Raw genomic sequence first — 19,593 nt, 5'->3', positions numbered from 1 at the left:
TAGGACGATACAAACAAGTATATGCCTTAGAATTTCTTCTGCACCCCCAAAATGATGTGTTTTTGAAAATAAGTTACACAATGTTCTTGATTCAGAAAGTGCCTCAGCTGTACAAATGCATATGCAGTAAGGGCACTCGCCAAGCCTATTCTACTCAGCTCTGTGCAGGTTAAGTTAAGTTAGAGTACAGAAATAGACGCTCACTGACTCCATGAGAAAGGCAGGGAGAAGTCTCCGTTGTTCCACCACCAGCCCATCTGCTACCTTCGATGACGTTTCAGCGCCTCATGAGCCTGGAGCGAGCACATCTGTCCAAAGCAGGGTGAAATGCACAAGCACGTGCTGGAGGACGCCCAGCCATTCTCTTTTTGTCATCGGCTATACTACATATTTTAGTATGACATATTTTTAAGTGAGAAAAAGTATTGCAAATATGCAGTCCACTTTTGACCATAATACAGAATTCTGATAAAGATAACAACAGTTGCCTTTCACCATTTTCCAAAGAAGTGCTCCCTCCTATCGGAACATCGACACATGTGGTGCGTGAGTGGGTTCAGGACTGAGAGGTTAGAAAACGAAGCGCTCACAAGGCTTGTCTGGCCTTTCCAACCATGCGGGTACATTCGTCGCAAACTCCCGATTTCTCGACAAAATGATTTAGAATGAACATATCTTGTCTACGCCCGAGGTAGAACATTGAATTGTGATTCCCCCATATTGTGCAAACCATCCTTCAAACTGCGGTACCACCTATGTTGTGCTGCGGCATGCGTCCATGCTGAATGCTTCTAAGGAAAATCACTGCTCGTGTTGAAGACGACATCCCACAGTGTACAGGCAACAATGATTAACAAACTAAAACAAAATTAATAACATTCAATAGACACATATAGGCTCACAAAGTGTCGACACCATGATTGTTGTTGTTGGTTTTACTCTTGCATACAAACAAAAGTGACTTCCTCTTTCCTCCGATGTACAGTAAAAGACCCTTATCTTCGTGGCCCCTATTTCTTCTCGAATCGGTCACAGAGGACATAATCGCAGCCACTGAATTCCGCAAAATTAAAGGCTGCGAAAATTAAAGGTTCGCCAACATTAAGGGGTTTACTGTTCTTCCGTGTGTCACATGATGTTAACATATCAAGGAGGCTGAAGGTATATTGGTTTAAGAAAAAATTGACCTCTAAAAAAAATGCCCTTCTCCAGGTAACGCATGCAAGGTTTTTTGCACCACCTATAAGGTGGCAAGTTTGTTTCGGCAGAGCTTTCGGTAAAACGGAGTCACAAAAGTAGCTATACTTGGTGTCAACTATTTTGTGCTGCATTATAAAGCTAGAGTAGATTCCACAGTGGTTCAGCACTGCACTGTTTGATGCGAAAGCATATGTGGTTTAGTGTTGCATCCCATTTGCATGATCTAGAGAAACTAGCGCTGACAGAGTTGGAGCACTCCAAATAATAACAGCCGACTGTAGAAGCATTCAGAGATGCACACATGCAAACTGTGCATTTCTTAAAAGTGGATTCGAGCAAAGGTAAAAACAATATGTATACTTACGGCGGCCATACTTGCCTTTCCCAAGCATGACCACTTTTCCCTCGGTAGCACCATCCAGTAAGAAGCACCAGCAACACGCCCATGAGACGCCGCCGACTCCTGGATTGAATGACGACCGCCTGAGGTCTTGGAAGAAGATCCGGAATACTGCTTTAGGCCAGATGTTGTATCTGGTGGGGCAGGGACTAAAAGTAAAAATTAACAAATTTATCTGAAGTGCTACATTCCTATAGGATGGCAGTATTTTTTTTAGGCCAGTGATGCGCTTTAATTAAACACAAATGGTTGGTTTATATGATGAACCAGCAGCCCCTATTTTGCTTAAGTGTAATGCAGTGTCTAACGTTACGTCCGACGGAACCCGAAATAAAAATTAAAGTTACCGTATTTACTCGAAAATAGGTCGAACCCTATTTGTTGGAACCACCGAGAATAAAAAAAAATAATTCAAATATAGGTCGACCTTTTTTTTTATTTTTACGAACAGGGGAAATTTTGGGCAAAAGAAACAAACCTTTATTTACATCACTCTCAGCTAAATCACGGGGCGATGCCAAAAACTTTATCAGTGTCAGAACTTCTGGAAATGTCATCTCCGTCCGAAGCTTCGTCAGCTTGGTAGACATCCTCGCAAATTCGCAACAATACTTCACTGACACCGTTGTAAAATGACAACAAGAAACGAAAGAGGGTGCAAAGCGACGAAAGACAAACCACAAAAGACGCAAGCAAAGCCGCCTTGTCGCCATGAGCAACACGCGAGCCGAGCGTTGGCCGAGCCGTCTCAAACAAACCAAATTAACCTCCGTTCTTCTTTTTTTTTTGCGTTTGGGAGGATGGAGGGCGAAGTGCATGGCGCATCGCGTTCCTCTCCTTCCCCGTTGCCCAGCAAGGGGAACGCTAGTGGCTAGAGGCGCGATGGCGAAACCCGACGCCCGAGATGCGCGAGATAGCGACACCGGCCACCGCGCGCACGGGCCATTTCGGTTTTCGTGCACCAAAAGCTTTTTGAAACAAGAAGCGGCGCGGCTCTACGGCAACGCCGGCTCGGTGACTCGATAGCTCCATGCCTCCGGTCGGGTCGCAAAATTTGGTCGCGAGTGTAGCTCGAAATTCTTTGGTCACGATTTCAAAAAAAAAAAAAAAAGGTTGACTTATATTTGAATAAACACGGAAGTCAGCCGCGCGACGAGACACACATTATGAAAGCGATTGGTGCGAGCGACCAAGGCGATGAGCGACGTTTTCTAGAAGCCCGAGAGCCGAGCGGCGCAAGCACCGAGAGTGAGAAATCTTAGTCGCTCGGCGCCGCCACTCGTAGCTTCTCGCCGTCGCTCGTCTCGTTGATCGCTATACTCTGTTTCATACTTAGCGTGCAACGCTGTCAAAGCCACTGGCGCGAGCGCGTAGCTTCATCTATGGTATTGTTTGCGCGAGACCGCGTGCGAACGATCAACGAGATCAAGCCCCACGCTCGCGCCGGCAGCTTTGACAGCGTTGCACGCTAAGTGTGAAACAGAGTACATATAGCTTACATGCCGTTCAGAAAGGCGCTCTAAGTGCTTACCATTGCATTAGGACCAGCCTCGCATCCAATCGTAACCAGTCTTGACATCTTTTTTTTTTAAGCCGCCCAGGTAGAAGTTAACATCGTACATACATCGTTTTCAAGCATGGCTCCTCGTTCATTGCTCGATTTGCATTTTCGGTAAATGACAAACCGCAATGAAGCACAATCATTCCAGTTCAAAATTGTCACGAACACTTGGCACGCATGCTTACACTGTAGCGCACCAAACGTAATTTAAAAGTAGAACGAAAACGGGACGAGATTCGCTTACCACTTCACGGAGACAGACGCCTTCGGATCCCAGGCCTAACGGCTGAACTCGGAATTCGCCGGCGGTCCGGCGATCGGACGAGGCGAGCCGGCCGCGCTGACGCAGGCTGACCACACACGGTTGAACTATGAGAGGCGACGTCGAGTTTAGAACCAGAGACGCAGTAGAAACGGACCGCAAAACATCTGTCCCGTAAACCGTAAACGAGCCAACACCGCTCAATCTTCGCCATTGTTCGCCATCTCCGCGACGACCGGAAGTGGAAGCCGCGAAGTTAGAAAAGCCGCGGCAGCGAAGCCACTGGGCGGAAGCTTTACGTTTCGGTTTCGCTTTTCTCCAACGAAGGCTACGGTCGCTACGGTTTCGGGATGGTGGGTTTGTCGGGTTTGTGGCTGGTTGCGACGACGCGAGGGGCCACGAAAAGACGCCAAGTTGGCCGAGTACGAGTCACGGCCCACGATACGAGCAACGGGCCGTTTGCCGCTGTCGACCGGCGATGCGGTATCCGCGGCTTGGTGTCACGATCGGTTTGTTGCCGTGCACGTTGACTCAAAGCTCGAAGTTATGCAGTTCCGTTCCGGCACTAGCCGCACCACGTTTTCCGGTGCATCGCACGTGGAGGCCTTTCGATGCATTCAGTGAACGTAAAGATCGTGCCCGCTGTCTTCGGTGCTGTGGAAGACGTTGGGAGACGGAAAGCGTTTAGGACTCCAGGCCGGGCCGCCGGTTCACTCTGAACGAGAGGCGACGTGTGTGTGCACGCTTTGAGGAAGCCTCCGCGTTTCGCCGCGCCAGACCTCGCCGATCGCGACCGGACCAACCGGACCCCGAGTCCGAGAGGCTCTTGCGCAGCCAGGAACGGTGCCGAGGTAGGAGCTGCTCGTTCTGCGCTACCATGCAGTGCTCTACAGTGCTCGGAGCTCTCGGTGTCGTTTGTGCTTGCACCGAAGCCTTTGTGACCCCTTCGGACGCGCAAGTCGTACTTCGCAAGGGTTTGGACGGGGCCGCCCTCACCGAGCAGCTCCGCTATATTCCGCTTACTTATGATCTCAATAAAAGCTTGCGTTTGTTCTCGGGAAAAAAATTGCGGGACCGCTCTCGGCGCCGCCGACGGGGTTGGCCGCCGCCATGTTCTCAGCTGTTCACTCGCTCCCGCAGCGAGCGCCTTCCGGTAATCCTCCCCGTTCCAAAATGCGATGCGACCTCCGTTTACATGGGCTAAATGAATGCGCACTCGCCATCTCGATCCACCTCTGTCTAGTGACTTTAATGCGATGCGCTTTATTTGCGCATTATGCCGTTTACATGACCGCATTTTGAATGCGGCAACTGGATTCAATGCGACTGAGTCACATTCATGTAAACGCGACTTATGTTCTTTTTCGACATGTTTGGTGTATGTAACGATACCGGTGATAAACGATGGACATTTTGGTGGAAGATGGCGGTCGTCTTTCTGCACGTATGATTTGGTTATACCGGTGGTCCTGTGGTATAAGCGTTTTGGTGGAAAGATTGCGGTCGCCTACGTCATCGGACGCAAAATCATACCAGCCACACCAAATCATATCGGCAAGCAAACTGGCTGCCAGTATAGACATACCCGGAGCCATAGCAGTGCCGGTATCTCCAGTTATGCAGAACGCCAAACCAAACTAGCTGCATGCATAATAACAAGAAATTAAAGTGGTGTCATACCAGAACTGTACAAGGAGCAGGTTTGTTTCTTGCACGTTTTTCCAATAGGGTAGCAATCATTCATGTCCGAACCTCATATTGAATCTTCTCTAAAAGCTGGAAATTATATAAAAAAGTGCTCATCATAAATTAAGCCGCACCACTGAATCTGTAATAGCGTGTGAGTTGTATTTATGTTCTCATCAAAAATAAAGGAGGCATTAAAAAAGGGCCAATAATTTTGTTTCCTTTGTGTTAGAGCTTCTTTCAGGTACACGCAAAATGATGATGTCTACGTCTAAAAAGAGTGGAATTGACATTTCCCGCAGGGCTGCAGGACTGACTCAGTTTGGCTAGCAGTTTGCAACGTATGGGAACCTGGGAAACTGCATCACAAGAGTAAAAGTGACGTCTGCCCACTGATCTCTATTATGTGATGGTGCATCGTACAGATGGATATGAAGCCACCGGAAGTAAGCGGCTTGTCCCGAAAGCGAGTGCTTGACAGGCTTCTCAACTCTCCCGAGTGCTGGTTCGAACAGCGTTCAGGGCGCAGGGTTTTTTCTTGTCATCCCAAGAGAGCCTGCTTGGTGCGGAGTAACAGTGCATGCGAACCCAATAAGTCTCCTGGGAAGCCAGTCGATGTGAAAATTTTGAGATTTTAGTTTATCAAGTGTGCCTATGTTCCACGTTCAAATGCCTTATTCTTGGGATTTAATCTAGAACTAATCTATGCAGCGCACTGGCACATGCCGAGAAGCGCACGGCACAAAGCAAATCCATCGCAGTGGTGACTTTGCGAGCTCTTTGAAAGTTTTGAATGGCATAAACGACTTTATTTTTGCGAGCACTATATTTCATACATTTTATGATGTGTTAGTGTTGGGAATACTTTGCAGGTACAGAATTTCGCAGGCAAGAGAAATGTTCAATGCATTCGTATCCATGGGGTTACATTTTGAATGTACAATTTTAAGCAATTTCGATAAACTCGCAAAAACTAAACCCTCGCAAAAATTAAGTCGTTTACAGTCTTGAAACCAGAATCAAATACCGCATTATACTAAACTTCTAGAATAAAATTTTAATATTATCACAGCCCTGAAAATGCCAATTCTCAGATGTTTTTTATTGTGTCCCTCATCCAACGAGCTTGAGTAAACTTAGAGCGGTAAACCAGCGGTCAAAAATGGCACCCCCCCCCCCCCGGTTGCCGCCATCTTGCCTGTTTGCCACATTAGTGATCACGTGATGTTAAGATGGCTGCGCCCAAAGGTGGGCCAGATCAGATTGGCCAGATCACGTTCAGCAGATGAGCACTCTGGGGCTTCGTTCGAATCTTACTCGAATGGCGCCGAGTTAATCCGGCAGATCAAGTCACGTGACAAGACAATGCAGCGCAACGTGGACGTAGGTTTTCGAACGCAACGGGCACGAGAACTCCACCCAGGAGTGAGATAAAAGCTGCGTTCAATTTACTTGCACCTCCTGCGCCCGTGCAGAAAAGTGTAGGGCAGTCTACTTCCGGTATATGTATTGAGATACGACCGGAAGTACACCGCCCCGCCCTTTTCTGCACCGGTGCCGGAGGTGCAAGTAAATCGAACGCAGCTTCTATTTCACTCCTGGGTGAAGTTCTCATACCTACCCGCGTCCAGCGTTGCTGCATCTGTCCTGTCACGTGACTTGATCCGCCGGAATAACTCGGCGCCATTCGAGTAAGATTCGAACGCAGCCCCAGAGTGCCCATCTGCTGACCACGATCAGGCCAATCTGATCTGGCCCACCTTTGGGCGCAGCCATTTTAACGTCACGTGATCACTAATGTGGCAAACAGGCAAGATGGCGGCAACCGGGGGGGTGCCATTTCCGCTGCAGGCAGTGGGTTCCGGTTTATCGCTCTAAGGTAAGAATCAAGCTCGTTGCCCTCATCAATCCAAATGCGCTTCAAATGTAGCAGCTGCAACCTTGAATCTGGAAAAGGCTATTGTTGGTCACACAAATTCTTTATGGTGCCTAAGGTTCGAGGTAACAAAGGCTGTGCCCTACAATGAACACTATTACCTGTACCATAGCCCTGGGCATGCAAAGAAGGCACACCACCAATGTCTAACATATCAGGCTTTCAGAAATGCTGTTGTCCGATTTTCCTCACCCATGTGTCAGGATGCAGGTGTTACTATCTTGCCTTCCTCACTTAGTGGTCCCCTGAGCGACTTATGTGATGTTTTATCATAGGGTGACCATGAAGTAATTTTCTCTTCTCTTTTTACGCAGGATTAATGGCACACCATCATCACAAAGGAGTGTGTACAGTGAGGCAGGCTCGGAAACTTGAATAAAGTGATAAGCAGGATTTCAATTTCTGATTTATCAATTACGTGAAATACACTGATCATACTTTTTGTATGCTACACATACATACTTTCATTTGAAAAATGCATTGCAACTTTTCTTTATGGCTTTTCTCACAGTTTCAGAAGACGCTGGAACATCGTTTTCACGAGGAATGTTTGGAATTAGAGGTGCTGAAGATTTCCTGATACTTTTCACGTACATAGCCGCAAATCAAAATGACGACTTTTCTAGTCAATGAAGGAAAACGGCAGTATACACCAACTCATCTCTGTGACGTCACGGCGCGGTGGTGGCGCGTCGGTCGCACTTCCGGTCTAGGGCTGTGGGCGGAAGCCGCCATGAGCCCCATGCATTGCTATGGCGTTTTGTAGTTGATCAAGTTTATTTGCGTGCACGTTAAAATGCCGCAGAGCTGTGTTGCCTGGGGCTGTGCGGAAAGGTCGAGGAAAGAGTCGAGCGTAAGTTTCCACGTGTTTCCTGCCTGCCCGATCCGCCGGAGAAGCTGGATAGGTGCGGTAAAAAGAGACAAGTGGACACCGTCGGATCACGATCGCTTGTGCGGGAAGCACTTTATTACAGGTGAGTTTACGGAAACTTTAGTTGGAATCCTATTTCATATTACATCATGAACGCAGGAGCACCGTCAAGCGACCCCGAACATCCGGACTTTGTTCCGAGTGTTTTCGCTTTCAAGCGAGAGCAACCCGGCCGTGTTGACAGATACGAGCGGGCGAAACGTCGCCGGAGTAGCTCGGTTCGCCATGTTCCCCTCTTGCAAGCGGTGCCAGCAGCGATTCTAAGCAGTGAGTAAAATAATCCAGTAGAGCTTGTCTGTCAGCAGTGGCGGCGCCAACCATTTATGACAGTCTCGCACGGAGTGGCGTCACAAGGGGGGGGTCGCGGTGGGCCAAGCGGGCGGGCGGGCGGGCGGGGGGGGGGGGGGGGGGGGGGGGGGGGGGAGGAGGAGGGTTCGGGTCGTGTCGTGTCGTGTCGTGTCGTGGTGTGCCATTAACCCTAGTGACGCCACTGCTCGCACGTGTTTAGGCTAGTCGTGTGATATGCTGTATGGATGCTCATTCTTGCACAGTATCGGACGGAACTAAAACATCCGATAAGTCGACTGTTGGTAATTTCAGATGCGGCTGGTTTTGCAGCAGCAGGTCACTCTCCTGCTCCTCAGGCACAGGAGACGTCTCCTCAACCAGTGCCAACTGCAGAACGTAAGCCTGTGCTTAATCAGCTACTTTTCGTAGCTAACCGCTTTGAGTGCCTAATTTGTGCGAACATCTCTAAATTACATGGTAGTGGATTAGGAAATGTCGAACACAGGTGTGCAACCTCTATCTTGTCTCACAACCCTTCGTTTTGCTTACTTTAGACACTGAAAGCAGTCCCAGAACAGACTGAGACATTAGACATACAATACCCGTAACACAGGAGCTCACAGCCAATTGGTTGTTTGCTGTGCCTGCTTTTGGTGCCCTATTTGTGTAAACATCTCTAATTACATGGTAGTAGGTTATGAAACCTCGAAAACAGGTGTGCATTATCTCACAACTCTTCTTGTTGCATACTTTCGAAGCTGCAAGCAGTCCCGAGACAGAACAAGGCTCGGAAGGTGTCATACCCCTATCACAAGACCACACAGCGCCAGGTAAATAGCATAAGCTCAGGAATTACAGTGCACACGTCAATTGGCTTTTTGCTGTGCCTACTTTTGGCGGCGCCCTATTTGTGTGAACATCTTTAATTAAATGGTACTAGGTTATGAAATCTCAAGCACAGGTGTGCACCTTCTATCTTATCCCACAACTCTTCTTGTTACTTACTTTAGTGGTGCAAAACACTGCTAGGACAGCACAGAACTCCAAAACTGCCATATCCCCAACACAAGAGCATACAGCATCAGGTACTATCGTGGACCAAGGTCCCCAGGACATGTGAGTGGTGACAAAAGCACACCGCTTTGCCGTCTGCCAATGGCTTGTCTGGTTTTGAGACCGTAGAAGAGCGCTTGCACGTCCTACTGTGCTCGCAGGCGCGTGTTTTTCCACTGTTCGTCTCTCAATGCTTGCCGCAGATACTGGAGTGAGGTGCCATGATTGAAGATAGCGCTTTTAGCTTTGCCGTGCATATTGCTCGATCAGCCACCTCGGCTTTCAAACGAAATGAGCTCCTTGCTCAGTTAACTGGCGTGACTTGTATTCATTGGTGCCATATCATCGAGTGTGCCCTTATAATCACAGTATGAAGAGGAACATTGAATTACCGAATTCAAAAGCCAGGCTCGTTATCGGCCAGCAATTTGAGCCGCAGAGCCGCAAGCGTTCTCTAGTGGCTGCATCCGAGGCAGGCGTCCATCACCTGCGACTGCCAAAGTTGTGCCTCGTGCCAGATACTGCGACAAGTACTACATCGCAGAAGAGCGGATAAACACACATCTCTGCAGGCACAGCAGGATTTGCATGCGCTCTTTTGTGGTCTCGAAACCAGGTGAGCCACAAGCAGGTGGCAAAGTGACGCGATTGAGTCCCTGCAGGTGTGTCCTGGGGACGTTTGTCCACTGTAGTACACAACATAAGCTCATGACTTACAGCACACACGTCAATTGGGCTGTTTGCTGTGCCTGCTTTTGGTGCCCTATTTGTGGGAACATCCCTTAATTACATGGTACTAGATTAGGAAATGCAAAACACAGGTGTGGATCTTCTGTCTTGTCTCACAACTTTTCTTGTTGCTTACTTTAGAAGCTGCAAGCAGTCCAGAGACCCAAAGCTCCGAAGGTGACACACCCCTAACGGAGGACCACACAGCACCAGGTACTGAACATAGCTCAGAACTGACAGCGCACAGCAGTTTTAAAGAGAAGCTACGGAGGCTCTTGAAAAAAATAAGATTGAGGCAAATTTTAGCAATTTTTACCCTGTCAACCCGAATATCCAAACCATTTGCTTCGCAGGCGTTGTTTTGCGCGAGACGACACGAAAAAGAGTCACTGTATGTGACGTCATCGTCGGAGCATTAGGCTACCGAATGCCAGAAGGGCATGGTTTCAGCTCTGTTTTGAAATCACTCTTATGGCCCTCCGGCACGTTGAGTTGAAACATAATTGTTATCTTTATTGGTCTGAAGGCCAAATGAATGCAATTTGTGTTTCTGATCAAATACAGAACTGCTCTACCTCCCCTTTAATACACTAATCTCATTGGTCAGTTTTGCCACACCATCGCTGCCATGATCCACAAAAACACTGCTGTGGGCCTGCGCAAGCAGAGCTTGGAACGGTACGTGCAGTCTTGTGCACTGCCGTCTGGCCCCTGTGAACTACATTTATGGTGCTGCCAAGCATGCACAGAACAGCTGGTGAGATCGGTCTATTGGTTGTTTGCTGTATCTGCTTCCGATGCACCATTTGTGGGGCCATTCTTTAATTACATGGTAGTAGGTTATTAAATCTCGGAACACAGGTGTGCATATTTTATCTCGTCTCACAACTCCTATTGTTGCTTACTTTAGATGCTGCAAGCAGTCCCAGAACGGACAGCGACCCCGAACATGACATCGCTGAACCACCTCCAACACAGGAGCATGAGGCACTAGGTACAGTATGCTCAACTGTTAACTGTAATGTGCGAGCAGCGGCTGGAGAGACTGCATGCATCATCTGCCAGCACAGCCTGGCCACTCACGGCGCTCTTTTTTTTTTTTTGTTACACTCCCACTTTTAATCTGATGACCGATACATTGTAGAGCAATAACAGAAAAACATCTTCAGGCTTGTATGTTTTTTTGATGCTTAGATTAGGTTTGTGCTTATCAGAGAAGCTCCACAATCATCGTCATAAGGCAACCCACATGTGAAACTCTGTACCATCTAGGCCAGGGGTGGCCAAGTTGCAGCTCGCGAGCCGCATGCGGCTCTTTGCGTGTTATAGTGCGGCTCGCGGCTCCCTCCCCTAACACCCCCCCACACGCACACACACACACACACTCTTTCCCCCCTCCCCCGCGGTCACACGAGCACTTACCCAAGAGAAGAAACGGAACACGTTTTAAATCGAAAAACAGGTTGCGGTTTGTTAGTCTTGTGCTACAGCTATCTTACATCCAGTTGGACTGCTTTTGATTTGGATAGACTGGAAGTAGTTAGACTTTTGTTTATTGCTCTGGACAAAAGTTTGACCCCCCCCCCCCCCCCCCCTTGCAGCTTTTGGAAGTTTCGCGGTTTTGTTTGCGGCACTCAGGCCGGTTTAGCTTGGCCACCCCTGATCTAGGCACTCGTCATACGTGGTTCATAAGGAACTACTCCTGAGAGCGATTAAATAAACTTCTGATTCGTAAACTTTGTCACTGATTTTAGAACAAGCACGAAAAGTCGTGATCAAATTCGAAATGGAGCAGCGAATAAAAACTAAAAATGAGGTTGACAAAGACGGGAAGGTCATGTGATAACTATAGGGGAGTGCCGACAATCTCGGGAAAGGCCGCTTTATCCTCTGCAGCATCGCTGATTTAAGGGAACGTCCCTTAATTACATGGTACTAGATTAGGAAATGTAAAACACAGGTGTAGATTTTCTATCTTGTCTCACAACTTTTCTTGTTGCTTAATTTAAAAGCTGCAAGGATTCCAGAGAGCCAAAGCTACGAAGGTGACACACCCCTAACAGAGGACCACGCAGCGCCAGGTACTGAGCTCAGAACTGACAACGCACAGCAGTTTTAAAGAGAAGCTACGGAGGTTCTTAAAAAAAATAAGCTTGAGGCAAATTTTAGCAATTTTTACCCTGTAAACCCAAATAACCAAACCATTTGCTTCGCAGGCATTGTTTAGCGTGAGACGACACAAAAAAGAGTCACTGTATGTGACGTCATCGACGGAGCGTTAGGCCTCATTCACACAGCCGGCGTTTCGCCCCATCCCGGCGAAAGCGCCGTGGGCGCCGTGCCGAAAACGGGACGGTGCGGGGACAAAGGAGTGTTCGAACCAGCGGCGGCGGCGGAGCTGCCGGCGATGCTGGCGGCTGTGCCCCCTTATATTGGGCGGTAGCTTGCGTCACCTAGCTTAGACATCTTCGTGCACCTTTTAAATTTTGCTTCGAACGTTTGTATCCCGTAAAACTGTATAACCGATATAACCTATTATTTCGTGCGCAATTACACACTTCCCTCCATCTCTATTACGAATCTTGTAATCCTGTAGTTGTAGCTACTTTGTGGCAGCGAGGACCACCAAATGTAGCGGACGATCGGCGTCGACGGGCGCAGCCACAATTGTTTTGTTCCTCAGAGCTTGCGTTTGGCTCGCCGATAACGATCTTGCATGTTTCAATACATTTTATTTGTCTCGACCTTTTGAAACCAAAACGACAACACCCACCGCGAGCACATTTCACATCAATCACTCCTTGCGACGCATTTCGTCCTCGATGATCGACGACCGTATTTTGTTTCTTCAGCTGTTCTTCCTTAAAATCACATTTACGTCTATTGCAAAGGAATCGATGTGGTCTCACCATTTCGAGCAGCAGCTCAGCGGTAAATCCAAATCTCTGTATGCACGTTGTTTAAGAACCGTAAACATCACACAATGCGCCCGTCGTCTCGCTGGCCTCCATCCTTCCCGAAAAGAGCTTTGTTGGCTTCGTCGTTAGGGCAGTTAGGGCGTTAGGGCACAATACGGTCAACTCTCCCTCCCACGGCCGTGCCCATGATCACCCATCTTTTGCGAATCTGCCAAATTTAGCGAAACTTTCCTATTTTGTGATTGGCCGCCCCTCGATGGGGCGGGGCACCGGCGTTCCCGCTCTCTCGCCGGTGCCGGGGATGTTGAACATCTTCATAGGGCCCTTTTCGGGGCTGGCGCCCCGATTTCGGCCGGAAACCGGTGCCAACATCCTCTCCCCCGGCGCAAAAGACTGCCGGCGTTTTCGCCGGGCCGCGAGAAAAAACGGCTGTGTGAATGAGGCTTCAGGCTGCCGAATGCCAGAAGGGCATGGTTTCAGCTCTGTTTTGAAATCGCTCTTATGGCCCTCCGGCACGTTGAGTCGAAACATAATTGTTATCTTTATTGGTCTGAAGGCCAAATGAATGCAATTTGTGTTTCTGATCAAATACAGAACTGCTCTACCTCCCCTTTAATACACTAATCTCATTGGTCAGTTTCGCCACACCATCGCTGCCATGATCCACAAAAACACTGCTGTGGGCCTGCGCAAGCAGAGCTTGGAACGGTATGTGCAGTCTCGTGCACTGCCGTCTGGCCCCTGTGAACTAGATTTATGGTGCTGCCAAGCATGCACAGAACAGCTGGTGAGATCGGTCTATTGGTTGTTTGCTGTATCTGCTTCCGATGCTCCATTTGTGTGACCATTCTTTAATTACATGGTAGTAGGTTATTAAATCTCGGAACACAGGTGTGCATATTCTATCTCGTCTCACAACTCCTATTGTTGCTTACTTTAGATGCTGCAAGCAGTCCCAGAACGGACGACAACCCTGAACGTGACATCGCTGAACCACCTCCAACACAGGAGCATGAGTCACTAGGTACAGTATGCTCAACTGTTAAATATAATGTGCGAGCAGCGGCTGGAGAGACTGCATGCATCATCTGCCAGCACAATCTGGCCACTCAAGGCGCTGTTTTTTTTTGTTACACTCCCACTTTTAATCTGATGACTGATACATTGTAAAGCAATAACAGAAATACATCTTCATGCTTGTGTGCTTTTTTTGATGCTTAGATTAGGTTTGTGCTTATCAGAGAAGCTCCACAATCATTGGCATAAGGCAGCCCACATGGGAAATGCGTTGGACCATCTAGGTACACGTCATACGTGGTTAATAAGGCACTACTCCTAAGAGCAATACAATAAACTTCTGATTCGTAAACCCTGTCAGTGATTTTAGAACAAACACAAAAAGTCATAATCAAATTTGAAATGGAACAGCGACTACAAACTAAAAATTAGGTCGACAAAGACGGGGGGGGGGGGGGGGGGGGTCATGGTGATAACTATTGGGGAGTGGGGAAGATTCGCTTTATCCTCTGCAGCATCGCTTTTAATGCAGAGGGCAAGTTTGTCTGCTTCTTGCGCAGGGGGTAGTGGTGACATCAGAACGCTGAGCCCCGATTGGCTGATTGCGACCCCCTATCTGAGTGTCGTCTGCATCTGTCTTACCTTTCCTGCGACTTTCGGAAGTACAGGTCTTTACGAGCGAGCTCAACTTCGTCTTTCAGAGAGGGCAGAAAAAAATAACTCGAGTGGTACGTTGCTTTTGTCTAACAACTAGCAGACGTGCATCAAGGAGAGAAGTCAAAGGACTCCCTGACGAGGTGTCCCGAGGCGCCGAGGTTTGTTTGCTAAGTACCGAGAGTGAGGGTGGTTAGTGTCTGCAAGTTCCCTCCCAAATACTTTTTCCCTTCTTTTGTGTGCGGCGAGACTCCTCACTCTTTGACAGGGTTGGCATGGTTGGCGCAGTTAACGTCATCTGCTTTACGTCTGCTAGTTAAAACGATGGCTGCTTTACCTTTCCTGCGTCTGTCGGAGATTCACCGCTGTGTGGAGTCTCGCCGCACACGAAAGGCGGGAAAAAGTATTTGGAAGAGAACTTGCGCACACTAGACACCCTCACTCTTGGTTCTTAATAAACAAACCTCGGCGCCTCGGGACGCCTCGTCGCCAGTGAGTCCTTCAACTTCTCTCCTTGATGCGTGTTTGCTAGTTGCTAGACAAAAACAATGTACCGCTTGAGTTATTTCGTCTGCCCTCTCTGAAAGGCGAAGTCGAGCTCGCTCGTAAAGACCTGCACTTCCGAAAGTCACAGGAAAGGTAAGACAGATGCAGACGACGTTGCAAAGGAGCAGACGACGTTGCAAAGGAGCAGACTATGCTCAGATAAAGGGTCGCTATCAGCCAATCAGGGCTCGGCGTTCTGACATCACCGCTACCCCCTGCGCAAGAAGCAGACGAACTTGCCCTCCATAGAGTAGACGGCTCCAATATCAGTTTCGACCACTGCTCCCACATTATGTTTGCAATAAAACGCTAAAAGTAGGCCAGTGGTTTTCATTGCACCGTCGGCACTATGATGAAGCTTGGGATGCGCCTACTGCCGAGTGAGGGCCTAACACATCAGTGTAGGATATTGATCGAAATGACAAATAATGAAGGGGATAATAACTGGAGAAACGAAACGTGTTATGGAGTGAACTTTTGCCCAAAACAAAATAGAAGGTTAGCGTCGCAGGCATCAATGTCTGTGAAACAGCAGGAACGAGCGCTGCGGCGAGACTACTCCGGCTCGCCACGCAGAGCCCCTTATGTACACGCAGGGGCTTCTGGAATAATTGCCGCAGAAGGTTTGTCGCATAGAACGTTCGAACCTCCGATAAGCGACAGGGTTCGCGAATTCGCCAGAACGCGTCATTTACAGAAACAACAAGAAGGTGCATCCGCAGCCAGGCATCAAACCTCGGCCCTCCAGCGTGGGAGCCAAGCACGATAACCGCTCGGCCACGGACGCGCTGCATACTTGGCCAGCTGCGCTCGTGGCAATATGTTAGACCCCAGCCTGGCGGGTGCCAAGCTTTGGCGTAGAGACAGCAGTGCACTGAAAACCCATCGGTCTATTTTTCATGTTTGACTGCGTCCAGACTGTACATGACGTTGTCGCTCCGCCCTTACAGGCACGTGGATCGTCATTATCACAGCCGGCTTCGCTTGCTCAAGCGAAGCCGGCTGCGATATTGACGATCCGCATGCTTGGAAGTGTGGAGCATCGACGTTACCGGCGCTCTTCCCCGCTTAGTTTCGGTTTCATGCTGTATGCTACGAATTTTGTAATCAGAATTTTTTCCTGTATTATTCTTGTCTGTCCTTTCTTACATGCTTATTGTTCTGACAATCTCAGGCTCGGACGGGCTCATCGCCGAGAATTCAACTCAAACGGACGTGGTGGTAGCAGTCCCTTGTTTCATCTGCTGTAAGTCAGTGGGACACGGTTTAAAATCTGTCCCAATTCTAGAGTGGCACTAATATTTGTACGAAATGTGGCCTGCTTTTCAGCTTCCAAGTTTGAAGCCCTGCAGAAGGAGGTACATCGCCTTCAAGACAAAGAGGCGAAACTTTTGGCTGACAACCGAACTCTACGTGAAGGTCTGCAAGACAGACGAGTAACATCATTTTCTGCCGAGCAGCTCACTGAATCATCAGTGCAGTTCTATACCGGCTTGCCGAGCATGGTTATGTTTTCGCTGATCGTCCAGTTGGTGCGAGAAGGCACGAAGTACCTGCCAAGGGCCGTCTCCCTTGGGGATGCTGTCTTCATGGTGCTGGCTAAGCTGCGCCTCGCTCTGCTGAATCGCGATCTTGCTTTCCGGTTCAATGTGTCGGAGGGGACAGTTGCAAACATTATGGTGAAGTTCATTCCTTTACTTGCCGAGACTTTTTCTAAATTTATCATTTGGCCTACACAACCAGACATTGCACGGACAATGCCCACCCTTGTGCGTCGCTACTATCCACGGTGTCGTGTGATCGTAGACTGCTCAGAATGCCGCATTCAGCGGCCACTAGCCTTCACTGCCCGTTCGCAAACATATTCGCACTACAAGTCGTGCAACACTATAAAGTTTCTTGTGGGTGTGACACCGTGCGGTGCAGTAAGCTTCATCTCAAAGGCATGGGGAGGAAGAGTGTCGGACAAGCGGCTTACACAGAGAAGTGGGCTGCTGGACAAGCTCGAGATTGGGGACACTGTTCTAGCCGACCGGGGGTTCCTTATTCGCGAGGACATTGGCAGGGTCGGAGCTAGGCTGGTTGTGCCAGCGTACACAAAGGGCAAAAGACAGCTCCCTGCAGAGGAAGTGGAGACAGCGCGGAAGATGTCAAAGATAAGGGTTCATGTAGAGCGTGCCATTGGTCGCATCAAGGTTTTTAGAATTCTTCAGGACAGGCTGCCCATAACGCTACTGCGACATGCCACAAACATTTTACTAATATGCTCTGGCATCACAAACCTAAAACCGAAATTGATGTAGGGCTTTTCGTGAGGCAGGTACTGTGCACTAATTAAAAAACTCCTGAAAAGAAAAAAAAAATTTGTTTTGAACAGTCTGGTTGCGACACTCATGTCAAAAAATAAATTTTATGTGAAACTTTTTTTTTAAGATCAATACTGGCGGCAAGAGATTTATTTGAAATTCTGTGCGAAGACGACGTCGCGTGTCATTCCGGAATGACCATCTCGGTCGCGAAGGTGAAGCCGATCCACCACTCCTTCCTGTACCCAAAATGCCGAGGGAAAACAAGTGGAAAGGCGGCGACTGTCAACTAAATCGCATCTCGCGGCATCAATATTGCTCTAAAAATTTTTTCTTTCGCATAGAATTAGTTATTTGACATGCATGTCCCAACCATGTTGTTAAAAAGAAAAAAAATCTTTTTCTTTTAGGGGCTCTTTAAGGCAGGGAAACCTGCCTAACCTGTGTGCATTTCTTTTTCAAAGGAACTTCCTGGAAAGCTCATTGGCCAAAGACATTTATTTTTTTCCTCAGACTTTTTCGAAGCCAGCTGCCACCAAGGGACCTGCATTTTTTAGTGATGGCTGTCACACCGAGCTTTCCAAAGCATTGTTTTTGTCAGCATTGTCCGTTGTTGTCTTTAGATGAAATGCATTGTAAATACTTTTGTCCCCAACAATTACATGAACAGGGTTTCTTTGTTAAATGAATATTTATCTACAACTCTTTCATTACCTTCTACTCCTTTGTTCCTCCACCGTCAATATTGAATTCATATTTTGTTAAAAAAAATAAACTGGGCTGTGTGGATGCTTAGACAGCGTTAAGTTAGGCAGCTATCAAAATGTGGGCACTTGGTTTTCTTTTGTAGATGCATAGTTAGGCCAATGTCCAGTACAACTACTAAGCCATGGTCTTTAAGGGGTACTTCAAAGAAATTCTAAATATACCCGTCGTGTTCAGAAATAGGCTGAATATGATCCACAATATCTGTAAATGACAATCACACGTTTGTAGTTTGAACTTGATGGCTGTTTTTTTCGTTACAAATGGTCCACTCTGGCAAGCGCCCGGAGAGCAGCCAGCAGAAAGCACGCACGTCACATCCGGCGCAATCGTTAAGTAGTTTTCTTGGGATGAGCAAAGCTGCAGCGAGGCCGACGTGGTCAGGATGCCCTAGCCGTTCCAGCCACCAAAGCGGTTGAAGCACACCAGCAATCGGCCCACCGCGACTAACCACGCAGCTGCTTTTGTGTGAATTTTGAGTGACGGGTTAATCTTCTAGAGGTTCCTAGATGGGCCTTACAAACGAGGCTTTAGCAACATCCACCAGGTGCTCTTTGCTAATCGTTTAATCAGCTTGAAAATTCTTTTTTGTGTCTTCTTTTACAAGATATTGGTGCGTCCGATGCGATACTGCTCCTTTGAACACGTATAAACCCCCCCAAAAAAAAGCTTGAGGTACACCTAAGCATTTCTTACGAGTTGTGAATGCGAAAGCATGCAAGCCGCTTGTCCGCTCCCTTTGTCGCCTGCTCGATGCATGGTTTCAAAGCTGATGACGTCAGCTCGCTCCATGAGACAGTTAATGCTTGCGCGTTAATAAGTGCCGATATTTCATTGTAGTGTTCCTTTAAAGTGCACCGTGCAAGCAGTGATTACACGAACACATGCTGGCACAATGTTCGGCGAGATCGGTGGGCACTGAACCAGTCCAATATTTTGCTTCACAAGTTAGATTGCATTTGAAAATCTAGATAATTCTTAAAAACAATTTTTCTCTCCTCCCCCCCCCCTTCCTGACATATTGAACCGAAAAGCACATTGTGATCTACATAACGAGGTGCAGTACCATTATATTCTCCAAACTGATAGCCAAGGTGCCCCTCCATCTTAAGATTGTGGTGATAAGGCTGTGCAAAAGCTTAGACATGTTAAACTCTGCCAAAACAGAGCCTAAGTGGGGGAAATGCTTCTTTTGACAGCAGAGACAATCAAGGAAGCTCTAGATGTTGGAGAATCTCTAGGAACAGTGTTGTAGAAATACCAGGTTGCACATCCTTTTACCTAGTGAGTTGCACATGCACGACTGCCATTTCAGTTTATTTTGACTACTTTCTGTATTTA

At 48.0% G+C, this 19,593-nt stretch overlaps 1 protein-coding gene across 1 annotated transcript; it reads left to right on the top strand.

Annotated features, from left to right (window-relative positions):
- The first annotated feature begins 8,587 nt into the window (after positions 1–8,587).
- Positions 8,588–17,484, top strand: LOC120850668. The gene is made up of 7 exons (XM_042288558.1): positions 8,588–8,660; positions 9,023–9,094; positions 10,188–10,259; positions 10,957–11,040; positions 13,905–13,988; positions 16,356–16,427; positions 16,511–17,484. Exon 7 carries the CDS (start codon positions 16,684–16,686, stop codon positions 17,482–17,484), a length of 801 nt encoding a protein of 266 aa, XP_042144492.1. The 5' UTR covers positions 8,588–8,660; positions 9,023–9,094; positions 10,188–10,259; positions 10,957–11,040; positions 13,905–13,988; positions 16,356–16,427; positions 16,511–16,683.
- The last annotated feature ends 2,109 nt before the right edge of the window (positions 17,485–19,593 follow it).

Source organism: Ixodes scapularis, unplaced genomic scaffold (assembly GCF_016920785.2).
Source record: "Ixodes scapularis isolate PalLabHiFi unplaced genomic scaffold, ASM1692078v2 PGA_scaffold10__122_contigs__length_95168666, whole genome shotgun sequence".
NCBI classification, from domain to species: Eukaryota; Metazoa; Arthropoda; class Arachnida; order Ixodida; family Ixodidae; genus Ixodes; species Ixodes scapularis.
The sequence above is the reverse complement of the archived record's forward strand: the minus strand, read 5'-3'. Positions and strand labels throughout refer to the sequence as shown.

Excerpts from the sequence above, each read along its gene's own strand:
- LOC120850668 (XM_042288558.1), top strand. The coding sequence starts at position 16,684 with ATGGTTATGTTTTCGCTGATCGTCCAGTTGGTGCGAGAAGGCACGAAG.